We start from the raw sequence: 13028 nt of genomic DNA on the forward strand, positions 1-13028 counted from the left end.
CTTTTAAAAAATTGAAAATGATATTTTATTGATGTAAGTAAACTATTAGGACATATAATGCAATTGCAAGCATGTTCTGTCATGCTAGAATGTAGTTTTAGTGATTTCGATCAACAAAACGGCTAGAATTTGAAAATAAATAAATTAGATCCCCGCGGTGGGCTTGATTCGGTAGCCAAATTAGCTCCCAGCGGTGCGAAAACGTGTATTAGCTACGGAGCAAAGCTAAAACTGGGGATCCAACCGATAGGTTTGCCACGCAATTAGATCTCTGCGGTGGAGATGCCCTAAGAGCTGTAAATTCAATTTTAAGTTTGCATTCCTATGTAACCGAGCAGCGAAAATTTGAATCGTCATTCTTCGATGCTTTGCGCCATCTGTCGGAATTATGGAGCTTTTAATCGTGAATTAGATAATTTTCTGATTTTATAAAATTAGTAAATAACTCTGCCCACAAGACGGAAAAACATTAAAAAAATCCATAGATTATTCAAAACATTTAAAAGTACATTCCATGTCTGTAACGATGTATCACAAAATTGGTGATACTTCTTGTTTCAATACTATAAAACAGTTAACATAACTTGAAATTTCGAATTCATCATATCGGTACTATCAAGTATAAATGGACCATGTGGCTGTGGTATTCTAGAATAACCTAGTTCTTTGTTCGGAGTTAAAATCTCCTCATCTTATTGTTTGCTCGAGGAGAAACTGTCTACGACAAAATAGGTTTAGTCTATCGCCAGCACTGTAAACTCGCAAAAAGAACTCAAATGTTTTTTTTTTCAGAATTGGAGCAGATTACTGCAATTATCTAAAAGAAAACTTAAACGACTTTTCCCAGCAACTCATCGCCAAGGAACGTCTGCCATTGTTTGTGCAGTGACAACAAATTCACAACAAACAAGTCACTAATCGACTATTTTATGGAAGCCTCGCATGATATACATACCTACACAAGCAACTACATGATCGTTGAAACTCAATGGAACTTGAAATCTTTTCTCGAAAAACGATCAATCTTGCTGGCCTAAAATTCAGCTTGTTTTGTTTGTAGTATGATTCGTTGAATGTGACGTCCGTTTTCGAGATACGCAGTTTGATAAATACTTAATTCTTTAATTGGCGCAATCAAAAATTGCCGAGCTTCCGTGGCCGTGAGGTTACGGGTTTCGCCTTGTAAGCGGAAGGTGATGGGTTCGATTCCTGTCTGGCTCGGCAAAGTCAGATCCAGATCAGTGAATATGCTCACTGGGAATACTGACCGGTAGGGGATGGGTTTCGACTAGCGGCGTGCTGGGTTTCCAATCCAGCGGTCGTGAGTTCGATTCTCGTACCGGAATGATGAAGTTAAAAGCACCAAGAGCAAAAAGGCTCTTCTATGGCGAATTGCGCCCACATTTATGCTTTTCACATTTGCGTTCGATTGAAAACATTCAGGCGCAATCAAAAGCACAAAGGAGGCGTGGAAGCCTCGGTGGAAGCTTTTATGTTGGGACACCTTTGGAAAGTTTAGCATAGACTCGAACCGAAAGCACAAACATGCATTCGCATCTTCCGAATGCGTGGTGAATTACGCCTAAATTTATACATTTTTTTCTATTTTAGCTTTGCAGATCAAACGGAATTAAATTCAAGCTTTTGTTAATCAGTATAAATTTTTCGATTAGATTGTTGGGAAGTAAACAAAAATTTACTCCAAGTCGAAATAATGTCAAGACCAAGTCCTGCACTTAGTAAACGCAACGCGGGCGGAACGGAAATTTAAGAAACCAAAGTCGACACAAATAAGAGCAAAAGAAGCGCAATCGAGTAAATTTTTCCAAACTTGCAATATTTATTTCGACTTATGCGGTAAATTGTATATAAACTTAGACAGTAAAAAGCAGACATTTTCTTACGCGTTCAGCTGAATAAAATCAATACATTTATTCCAAAATAACAGCAGAGTAGACACATATTGCTTATTTCCTAAAAACCGTGAGCAGCGCGGCGGTTCAACTTCCGCTAATTCTTTTCCTCTCAATCGGGTCGCAACAAATAGGAAGCAAGAAACGGTGTGTGTGTTTACTGAATGATGATAGTAAGACAGCGGGGGGAAAACGGTGGAAATTATCCAGCTGAGAAAATGTAGAAGAGCCGCCGCCATCGGATGACGACGACGACGGCCCGGCAAACGTAGCGTTTTTAGGCTTCGACGTCGGCCTGGATCTTGGCCAGGTAGTCGGCCTTGTGCTTGGCGATCTTCGCCTTGCGTGCCTCCAGCGTGAGCTTGGCCAGGTTGTGGCGCTTCTTGGTGACCTTCTTCTCCGGCTTCTTGGTGAACGACGGGTCCTTGCGGATGGCGGCGTGCGCGTTCTTGTAGATGGTTTCGATCTGTGGAAGTTAGACGATTGTTAGTTTGGCGGGAATGGCTTTTTCCAGGTGAAGAGGAAATGTTTGATAAAAATTAGGAAGTTTGCCAGATTGAGGACCGGCACACTCCGAACTGATTATCGTTTGCTGTGGTCCATTTTCGGAATCGGTTGCGACTCTGCGGGTGTCGCAACAGAAATTTGGTAATGGACGTGGTGGAGAGGGGTTTCCGGGACGGGGGTGAAACTTACATCGTCAGCCTTGATGCCGAGTCCGACGTACTTGCTGAACTGGCGCTTGTACGCGTCCTCGTCCTCCTCCTCGAGGGTGCGCATGTAGTCGGCGACGTGCTGGCCGAAGATGTGGGCGCGGTGAACCTCGGCGTTGAAGCTCTTGTTCTCGGCGCTGTAGCCCGGGAAGCGCTTCACGGAGTGCGGGATGTTGAGGCCACCGTCGACGGCGCCCTTCATGGCACCGAAGACGCGAGCTCCGGTGGTGGTGCGGGCCAGACCAACGTCCAGGTAGCAACGGAACGCTCCCGGACCGTCATCGGCCTGCTCGACCAGGTACTCCTCGCCGGTCACATCGGTACAACCAGTGTACAGCGTGTCCAGGCGGAGCTTCTGCAGGATGCGGCGGGCAACCAGCAGACCGGTGCAGTAAGCGGCAGCATAGTTGGTCAGACCAACCTGGAACAAACGGAAAAGAAAGTTCAATCAGCTGTTGTTTGTTTACATTCCGCCGGAGGTCCTACCTTGACGCCGTACTTGGGCAGCTCGTGGGAGTACGCGGCGCACACGATGCGGTCACCCTCGATACGGGCGTACGCGATCTGGCAGGTGATGTCGCGGTTGCTCAGGCGGACAATCAGACGGTACTTCGGGGTGTTGTACTTGTTCTTGTCCTGGAAGATCAGCCGCTTGCGCGCGTAGTAGTCGGTCTTGCCCTCACGACGACGGCGGAACCTGACCTGGTACCGCTTGAAGTACTGCTTGTTCTTGACAACCTTCACGAAACCCTGTTGGGAAAAAGAAAAACAAAACGAAAATCAATACAAACTCAGCTGTCAAACGGCTTTGAGGTTATGTTTGGTTCCACGCGTACGGCGAAACCCGCGACGGAGCACGGCTCGCCGAAATGTTTACATCCGAACCCGCAACCACTCCCGGTCCGAAACGGACCTTACCCTTCGCTCTCAACCCTTCAACCCCACCGAAAGACGCCAATCCGACGCATTTCCAGGCTAAAAATAGCCTCCAAATTAGGCAACCCCCTCGAAAATCAATTCCGTCGATTTTCCCAGAAAATCGCAACTTTTCCGGGAAACCTTCACCACCGGTAGGTTCGCCACGTTCCGCCCTACGATTTGCCGCACCGTTTTCCCCGGAAAACTTACCATTTTGCTGGAAAAGTGGGAAATCTAGACACTCGCTACGTTTAACACGTTTTCTACACGTCGGTGTCTGCGAGGAAAAGGAAAATCGAAGATGGCGTTGCGTGACAGAAGGAGAGCCGAGAGCGAGCGAGAGAGAAAGAAAGGTGAAATGACAGAGATGTCAGTGTTGCCCGATGGGAATTTGAGCGAGGAGCGGGTAGGAATGTTGAGAAAATTGACGAAGGATTATAGGGGTACAGTGCAGACTCGATTATCAGAAGTTTCGATTATAAATTTCAAAAATAAATAATAAAATAAATAAGAAACGGTCACGGAAAGGGTCACGAAAAGATTTTTCTTAAGCGGTACGCAGCTGAAAAGGAACAGAAACGGAAAGTGGCGTTTGACGTTTCTTCGCGCGGTGCTTGTTTGTAATATGTTTTGATGAAAAAACAAAGAATTCGAATTTTACTTTTTGTATGTGACCAAATATGCGGCTGAAAGTTACAAACGTTTTGATAATTCGTTAGAATAATAGAAAATCCCGGCGAATCTCAAAATGCAGATTTTTGAAATTAAAAGGGCAGATCGAGGGGCAGATTTAGTTTTTTGATCGAAACGGAGTAAAAAAATAGGGGAACAGCATCTAATTTCAGCGTGCCTCTAATGTTGCCATACCAGCACTTTGACATTCAATTACAGCTCATTAAAAGCGTTTTCAACTGGAATCGAGCTCAATAAGAAGTGAGGAAGCAAGTTCTATCACAAGTTTTGCAAAATTAGTTGTTTTAATAGTGAAAATTAGCTAATTGGATGGAGTTAGGAGCGGGTGCTTAACCTGCCAAACGAGAATACGAGACACGAGAATTTCATCTAGAAGTTGTCTTTATTGCTGTTGGCCCACGTGTCGCCAACTTTTGCTAATACCAACCAGCAACCTTTGCATTGTGAGTTCACTGCACTGTCCGATTAATCCACCCTGGCGGGATCTAAATGAAATAAACCGGAGTGAAGATAAACTTGACAATAATCATACAAATATCTATTTTCTTTTTGAAAATTCAATAATAATCTGATATTCGACAATATTTACAAATAATTCAAAAATAAAAATTCGAAAATATGGAAAAATCAACATTTCAGATATATCAAATAACAAAAAAAAGAGGAGAAGGGGTAGGATTTCAAGTGTGCAAATATTTTGTTTGCAGATCTCGTTGCATATATTATTTGCAAGGGTGGGAATTTGGTGCAAAGTTTGCAATAATAATGAAATATGGAAATTAGGAAATTAAGAAATGAGGATGTTAGGAAATTAGGAAATTAAGAAATTATAATTATTATTAATTTAAAAGTAAGTTACTTTTGTCATTATCATAATATTTTTTTGTGTGATGTTTCTATCACGCAGAAAAATGTTTTGAGGAATCAGCCTGTACGAGGTTTGATTCAACAAAATATTTTGTTGAATATAATCAACAAAATTTTTGCATTGAATCAACCCTCAAATTTTGTTGTTTCAAATCGGGGTATTTTGTTGAACCTACCCTAATTTTTGTTGATTAAAATTTGACAGAAATCGCATTCAAATCAGATTTTTGTTGAACCAACGTCGATTTTTTGTTGAAATAACGGAGGCTTTTTTTATTAAATCAAGGTTAGCCGTTAAATTGAATCAACAAAATAGAGGGAGTGAAAACGCTTTTTCAATATCCATTAATAATTTAACAAAAAGTAACCACTTCCTGCTAAAGAATGTCACCGAGAAGCTGCGTAGTGGTTCCAAGAGTGATGGCATCGGTTGTGGCTGTCCTTCGTTGAATGGTACTTATTTTCACTGATGTCTTCCATGGTGCCATTTTTCCTCATTAGTCTGCAAAAATAGGAAAGAATTACACTCAACCCCCGGTGGTTGGTCACTTTTTCGTTTGACACTTTTTTAGTTTGTACCCCGTTGGTTGGTCAAAGTCAAACTAAAAAGTGACGAACTGTCACTTTTTAAACGGCGCCTACGCACACTATCAAAACAAACGTTCTGTAGTGTGTGTGGACTCCGTGTAAATGGGGTGTCAAACTAAAAAGTCACCCCGTTCGTTTGACAACAGTTGGTGTCAAACCAACGGGGTTTGAGTGTATTGTCAATAAAGTTTGTTTCAGTAGAATTTTAAGATGCTTACTAATTGAGTTCCGTCCGAGGTTCCGTCTGGTATACTACGGAAAATCCGGTGATTGTGGAGCTGCTACGTATTGGTTGCCTTTTCGTTGTTCAGCTTCAGTTTGCCTGGACGTTCACAGAATTTCGCTTACGGCAAGGATTGGGTCCAAATTACACGCGAAAACATCGTTCAAAGAAAAAAATACGGACTTGTAAGACGGAACTTTTATTTCTGTCAGATGCTAAACACGTTTTAAAGACAAGTATTTTGTATTGAATCAAATAAACTCGGTTGAGTTGATTCAATTTTGTTTTGAGTAGAAACAAAGCAGAAATTTTGTTGTTTTTCCAAAACGGTTTGACAAATTCCAGTGAGTTAGTTCAACTCAAAATTTAGAGCTGATATAATTGGATTTGAGGTTTATTTCAACAAAAAATCGTTTAGCTGAATCAAAAAAAGTTTTTGTTGATTCAAACAGTCTTGATTTTTCTGCGTGATTGTGAAATTGTCTCAGGAACACGAATATGACAAAATTATCACCGGAAAATTTGATCTAAGGGGTCCCCCGAGCAAAAATTTACAACCAAAAAATTCACAAAAAGTAAAAGTGTCTATTTAATATGTTAAACTGCCTTACCCAAAGCGTTCTCAGTCTCAGATGGTAGTCCCAGATGTCCCCTACAAGCTGCAGGTCGAACCGAGTTGATATCTGGATGGGACACTTTTTTATTTGAGTTTGAAAATTATGCTATTTTTTCACTAAAATGCCAATAACTCCCTTTAGATTTAACCAATTGGGATGCTCTACCCTGCATTTTGTTGCATTTTTTAAACCCTTACAGATGCATTTTGAATTTTGAAATTAAAGTGAATTTTGCCTAAGTTATAGCCTTTTTAAGATTTTTGACGTTTTTGAACCTTCAAACATTGTGTCCCGATTTGCCCACCTTCCCGTTGACCTAGAGTGCTCATATTTTGGCCAGATGCTAGTTTCATATGTACAAACAACCCCTGAAAACTTCAGGCAGATTGGTGAGGTCGATGCGAGATGGGTATGCTTTGCTCGTGGACCGCTCTTAAGCACTTTGGCGTCATCCATAAAGTATGTCACGCTGTAGAGGGGGAGGGGGGGGGGTCTGAGCAAGTGTGACATTGCATGTTATAAGTATAGGAAAAGCGTGACAAAGGGGTAAATTTTGGCTGATTTTAGCGTGACGTACTTTATGGATGAAGCCATTTTCAGGAGCTAATATCCATGGAGTCCCTGTTAGACTGAAGTCCCGCGGTCGTGCGATTCGAAGCGTTATCTACTCAAAATCGATTGAGTCCTGCCATTTTCGAGCGTTTGTCGAGCGTTTTGATCGAATGTCAAAAGGCGACATTTGCAGTTCTTGTTTATAATAGTAGGCGTCGTAATTTGATGACAGTTCAATTTGTTCAAGCCCATTTTTTCACTTGTGAAAATTCATATTTTTTAGTAAAATTAGTGAAATTTCTGCTGATTAGTGGGTGGCTACAGTGTGATTAAACATTTTTTAAAGGGCAATGAAGTTTTGCCAGCAGAAGGAATTCACGGTGCTTGGAAAATATGGTCAAGATTTGTGATTTGACGCAGAACCGCACAACCCAAGTGGCCATCAACGAGAAACAAAGAACCATCAGCCGGTACACTGGGTAAGAATTTTTCAAATCAACCATCTATTTGTGTCTAATTTTCTGTCAATTTCATTTTTCAGGCTTTGATTTCTATTTCACGTTTTCCACCAAGAAACCAGTGTCGATTCAAGTGTCTTGTTATTATAAATAATCAGAGAGAGTTCAATAAAAATAAAACGCTTTTAAATAAATAAAAAAAAACCTTTTTCCATTACAAAATCAAAAAAGCCGAAATATGTACGTCAGATAATGGCAGGACATTCTAAATAACAAAGGCGCCCGAAAACGGCCCGACGACGGCCCGTCAACGTCGATTTTCTCAAACGTCGATTTCGACGATCGTCGGACAAAGTGTTGCATATACGCACGAAAAGGGCCCGAATTCCGTCGGACAAACCGACGGAATTCGGGCCGTTTTGTCGAGCCGTCCGGCGGTTTTCGGGCCGTTGTCGGCCCGGTCCGTCTGTCAGGGGTACCTCACTGATTGGTGTTCCACAAGGGAACTTAACGAATGTTTTTCGTCTACACTGTCCTTTCGTTTTCACCGGGCAGTTTTGTCAGCTGTCATCAAATCGCACCAACACAAACACAAACCCGCTCCCGGTTTGACAGTTCGCTTGCGGCTTCGTCTTGTTTCTCAAAAAGTTGTTTGTCATTTTTAGCATAGGGAGATTTTTTAGAAGATTCAAGAGTTCGTCGTCCCCGTAAAGGAAATTGCATTTTAAAGGTATGTTTGCGAGTGTTTTCAGGTAATTGATTGTTGTTTAGTTGAACTTATCATGCTGCAGTTATGATTTAGTTGAATCACTCGCAAAACTTTGTTTTGCCTCTCGAACTGCTTTGTCACTGAAACATAACCTAACTGTCTGCCAAGGGAAAACAGAACCCGCTATCTAATTCCGTTGTAATCCGTGTCTTGCAGATGTTTCTCACCCGCTCCGAGTACGACCGCGGTGTCAACACCTTCTCGCCGGAGGGTCGTCTGTTCCAGGTGGAGTATGCCATCGAGGCCATCAAGCTTGGTTCGACGGCGATCGGAATCTGCACACAGGAAGGTAAGTCCGGATAAGGAGTTGGAGTGGGTTGTTTAATTATTATGACTGTTTTAGGTGTGGTGATGGCCGTGGAGAAGCGCATCACGTCGCCGCTGATGGAACCGACCAAGGTGGAGAAGATCGTCGAGGTCGACCGGCATATCGGTTGCGCCACGTCGGGGCTAATGGCCGATTCGCGGACGCTGCTGGACCGGGCCCGTGTCGAGTGTCAGAACCACTGGTTCGTGTACAACGAGCGGATGACGGTGGAATCGTGCGCCCAGGCCGTGTCCAGTCTGGCCATTCAGTTTGGCGACAGCGACGACACCGGATCGGCCATGAGTCGGCCTTTCGGGGTGGCCATTCTGTTTGCCGGCATCGAGAACGGTGAACCGCAGCTGTGGCACATGGACCCGTCCGGGACGTACATCCGGTACGATGCCAAGGCCATCGGGTCGGGCAGCGAGGGCGCACAGCAGAACCTTCAGGAATACTACCTCCAAACGATGACCATCAAGGAAGCGATCAACCTGGCCCTGAGCACGCTGAAGCAGGTCATGGAGGAGAAGCTGAACTCGACGAACGTCGAGGTGATGACGATGACCGCCGGCGAGCTGTTCCGGATGTTTAGCAAGGAAGAGGTTGAAGAGTACATCAACAACATGAGTTAAATCTGGGGGGTGAAAGTCTGTCCGGAGTAAAATATTCCGTTTTTTCTTTGCTGTGCTGAACTCAAAAAAGAAGCTGATGAAAATAAATTTTGGTTAAGAAGGAAAGCAACCAGAAATTGTACATGGTCAATCGACTGGATGTTTTGGAAACGAATAAAAGAGCCCACAACTGCTGATTGAAGTTTTTGATGATTTTATTGCTCAGTAGCGACGATGCATTGCCCTTCAATGCTAAACTTCCCATCCCTAATTCAATCGTGCCATTTGGGCAAACATTTGAGCGGCCAACGCCGGGTTTGTGGCGATGATGGATTGCCAGTCCGCCGCTGGAATGGCCTTAATGTTCAGTGAGATAAACTGCACTGCCTGCTGCTTCAGCTGCTCCGCGTGGTGCAAATCGGCGAGGTAGAGCGTCCTCGTAACCGTTTCCACAGACAGCGTCGATCCCAGTTGTTCCTCGCAGAGTGTCCTGAGTTTGTCCAGAGCATATTTATCGGCAACGGCCAGCAACTCGTTGGCAAGTTGATCCAGTTCCTTAACGATTCCGGTGTAGATGAATCGCAGTACTTCCTGGAAAACCCGCGGCTTAACGTCCTCGATTGTGACCCGGTTTTCTTTGGATTCCTGCATCTCGTGCTCAAACATGGCCGCAAAAATCGGACTGCGTGCCGCCAAAATGGCCTTGTGGGCGAGAAATTCCTTCTTTCCGACGATTATCGTAACGTCGGTGAACTTTTCGCTTTCTAGCAGAACCGCGAAATGGTCTAGAAGCTGTGAATCCGGGAGTGGAACCGTTGGCTGGATTGGCTGTTGAACGTCTTCCTGAGCTAGTTCGTGAATCGACAGCGTTAAATCAATGCCGCCCTGAATGAGATAACTCCTGGTAGAATCCAGAGATATTTTTAATTCATCTCCAATCCGCGAGCCGGCCTTGATGATTCCGGATGTCATGTACCTACCCACATTTGGATGGTAGAATTGCAATTCTCCATGCAATTGCGACTTGATATTCGAGACTGAATCAACAATTACCTCAATTGTTGTATTGACTGCTCCCAGTTGAACTATGTAATGCCAGGAAACAATTGTAGACGAATGAGTTGTTGTTCCAAAAAACTTTTTTGATTCCACCGGACCCGTTAGTACGCTGGAACAGTTCTTAAACAAAAGTTTATTTGTAAAAGCGGATGACTTGAAATCAAACTCGCAGGACTGGGCTGGATCCATTGTGGAAAATCTGCGTGATAAAATCTGATACATATTGCAGAAATGCCTAAAATACCGCCGGATACGCACAGGAACCCCGTTGACAAACCGTTGTAAAAAGAACCGTGGCAAAACGATCAAGTTTTTCGACGTATTTGACCGTTTTTGTTGTCAGTCTTCGCAACTATTTTTAAATCTGAGTCAGGCTTTCTAGAGACACAAAATTTAAATTTCAGACACCGTCGAAATCGAAATCGAATTGAATTGAGAGTGTATTCTTTTATTACGCAACGTAAAAAAAAAGATTTTTGACTTTCCTTACCTTCGTTACAAAATTTCCATCGAGCTGTCAAAACGCAACATGGAGTTAAACTTTCTGTGCACTTGCTGTGAAGCTTACCAAGGCTTTTCAACAAGTTTAACTCCATGTTGCACGCACACACTCTCACTTTTAATTTCTCGATAGAGTTATCTAAGCCCGTTCTCACGAACACTAGCACGCCATTTGTTTTGCTGTCGGGTACAAAATTTAACCTCACTTTTTTTCGTGTACGTACACGCAATACATGCGCACGTAGATAACTCTATGCATTTTTTTTGTGTGAAGCGTATATACGCCGTCTTCGCCCCTTTTAACTGTGTTACGTAATTAACGAACGTTCCCTTAGTAAACCGATATCTCGAGATTTTTTGCAAACAAAGCGGCCCAGTGTTGTCAAAATCCAAGAACCGACTTAAATGCCTCTGGTGGCGGGTAGCGAAAGTGTAACATACGAAGCACGTGGCAAAGCTTCTCGTCTAGATTACTTTTTCAAAACAACCAATGCGGGCAAACTTCTGATAACTTCTGATATTGCGCCAATATCACACCAATATCACTGCAAGGTTACGTTTACGTTTTTGCGCGATAAGTGCAAAGGGGAGTGAAAACTATTTTAAGGTTTATTTTTAAAGAAAATTGCTCTTTTGGAATAAAATAAAGTTAGCAGGTAAGAAATAAAAAGTTCTATCGACTGACTTTTTGATTTTTTTGCTAAGTTGCCTTTTTCATTGAAAATTCTGAGGTCCGGATTGAAAACGCGAGAATGAGGTTAAATTGCTCATTTAAAAAATCATTCCAATCATCATTTTTCAAGCAGGGCTTTGCTTTTATGGTAGAAGTGACTTTAAAAAATATTTGTCCACTTGGATAATCTACATTCTTAATTGATTAGTTATGTTTTGGTTGATTAAAATATTCCCTTGTTTTGAATCAGATAATGAACAGGTTAAATCCGTCATCACAAAAATATGTTCGTTTATATCAATTAAGCTATTTATTTCTTACCTGAAAATTGTATAATTTGCTACTAATGTCGATTTTATGACGAAATAAAACAATTTCAAATTTCAAACCAATTTACTCGCTGTATGTTATAATGAAACCATCACCCCAAGTTTCAGCGCCCTCTAGTGGGGGGGTAATTTTGACGTGGCCCCCAAAACCAAAGCTAAAAACTCTATTCGCCACCTACATTCGAGTAGGAGAACTTTGGTGCAAGGTTACGTTTACGTTTTTGCGCGATAAGTGCAAAGGGGAGTGAAAACTATTTTAAGGTTTTTTAAAAGAAAATTGATCTTTTGTAATGAAAAAAAGTTAACAGGAGGTAAGAAATAAAAAGTTCTATCGACTGACTTTTTGATTTTTTTTGCTAAGTTGCCTTTTTCATTGAAAATTCTGTGATCCGGATTGAAAACGCGAGAATGAGGTTAGATTGCTAATTTTGAAAATCATTCCAATTACCATTTTTCAAGCAGAGCTTTGCTTTTATGGTAGAAGTGACTTTAAAAAATATTTGTCCACTTGAATAATCTTCATTCTCAATTGATTAGTTAGAATTTGGTTGATTAAAACATTTCCTTATTTTGAATCAGATAATGAACAGGTTAAATCGGCCATCATAAAAATATGTTCGTTTATATCAATTAAGCTATTTATTTCTTACGTGAAAATGGCATAATTTGCTAATAATGTCGATTTTATGATGAAATAAAACAATTTCAAATTTCAAATCAATTTACTCGCTGTAGGTTATAATGAAAACATCACCCCAAGTTTCAGCGCCCCCTAGTGGGGGGTAATTTTGACGTTTGATTGCCTATCCAAACTGTTGACATAAAACAACAACGTTGTTGACATAGGTTGTTTTTTTGGCTATTTTCGTGGCGCGGCAGTGTTTTCGAATGGAGGTGGGAGTATCCTCCGATGGGGGCGAGTTTCGTTCCGTCAACGGAACGCGGAAGCGGAAGAAGTCCAGCGACGGAGCCGTTGTCGGGAATAGCCAAGAGGAGAATCTTCTCAACAACAACAAGTTCAGCACGGTGGAGGAGAACAACAATAACAATGGTTATTCAGCCGGGAAAGGAAGCGTCCCACCGGTTCCAGTAGCCAAGAAACCACCTCCTCTAGTGGTAAAGAATACGAGCTACGCCAAGCTGAGGAGTGTAATGTCGTCGTGCACAACCAAGCCAACTTACAAGCTGACTCCGTTTGGGATCAAATTGCTGTGTATCTCCGCTTCCAAACTTTAGT

At 42.3% G+C, this 13028-nt stretch overlaps 3 protein-coding genes across 3 annotated transcripts; 1 reads left to right on the forward strand and 2 right to left on the reverse strand.

Annotated features, from left to right (window-relative positions):
• Positions 1-1818: 1818 nt before the first annotated feature.
• LOC120430857 (60S ribosomal protein L5) lies at positions 1819-3912 on the reverse strand. The gene is made up of 4 exons (XM_039595983.2): positions 3755-3912; positions 3113-3376; positions 2610-3047; positions 1819-2379 (listed from the first exon to the last, which is right to left on the reverse strand). The coding sequence occupies exons 1-4, from the start codon at positions 3755-3757 to the stop codon at positions 2191-2193; spliced, it is 894 nt and encodes a 297-aa protein (XP_039451917.1). The 5' UTR covers positions 3758-3912; the 3' UTR covers positions 1819-2190.
• A 4201-nt stretch (positions 3913-8113) lies between these two features.
• Positions 8114-9431, forward strand: LOC120430859 (proteasome subunit alpha type-5). Its single transcript, XM_039595985.2, has 3 exons — positions 8114-8272; positions 8468-8600; positions 8655-9431. The coding sequence occupies exons 2-3, from the start codon at positions 8468-8470 to the stop codon at positions 9248-9250; spliced, it is 729 nt and encodes a 242-aa protein (XP_039451919.1). The 5' UTR covers positions 8114-8272; the 3' UTR covers positions 9251-9431.
• Positions 9427-10734, reverse strand: LOC120430858 (speckle-type POZ protein-like). Its single transcript, XM_039595984.2, has 2 exons — positions 10547-10734; positions 9427-10487 (listed from the first exon to the last, which is right to left on the reverse strand). The coding sequence occupies exon 2, from the start codon at positions 10475-10477 to the stop codon at positions 9497-9499; it is 981 nt and encodes a 326-aa protein (XP_039451918.1). The 5' UTR covers positions 10478-10487; positions 10547-10734; the 3' UTR covers positions 9427-9496.
• Positions 10735-13028: the final 2294 nt, after the last annotated feature.

The sequence above is a fragment of the Culex pipiens genome, chromosome 2 (assembly GCF_016801865.2).
Source record: "Culex pipiens pallens isolate TS chromosome 2, TS_CPP_V2, whole genome shotgun sequence".
NCBI classification, from domain to species: domain Eukaryota; kingdom Metazoa; phylum Arthropoda; class Insecta; order Diptera; family Culicidae; genus Culex; species Culex pipiens.

Coding starts and splice junctions, on each gene's coding strand:
- LOC120430857 (XM_039595983.2), bottom strand. Junction 3,048..3,112: donor TGCCCAAGTACGGCGTCAAG/GTAGGACCTCCG, acceptor CGTTTGTTCCAG/GTTGGTCTGACCAACTATGC. Junction 2,380..2,609: donor TCGGCATCAAGGCTGACGAT/GTAAGTTTCACC, acceptor TAACTTCCACAG/ATCGAAACCATCTACAAGAA.
- LOC120430859 (XM_039595985.2), top strand. CDS start 8,468: ATGTTTCTCACCCGCTCCGAGTACGACCGCGGTGTCAACACCTTCTCG. Junction 8,601..8,654: donor CGGAATCTGCACACAGGAAG/GTAAGTCCGGAT, acceptor TGACTGTTTTAG/GTGTGGTGATGGCCGTGGAG.
- LOC120430858 (XM_039595984.2), bottom strand. CDS start 10,477: ATGGATCCAGCCCAGTCCTGCGAGTTTGATTTCAAGTCATCCGCTTTT.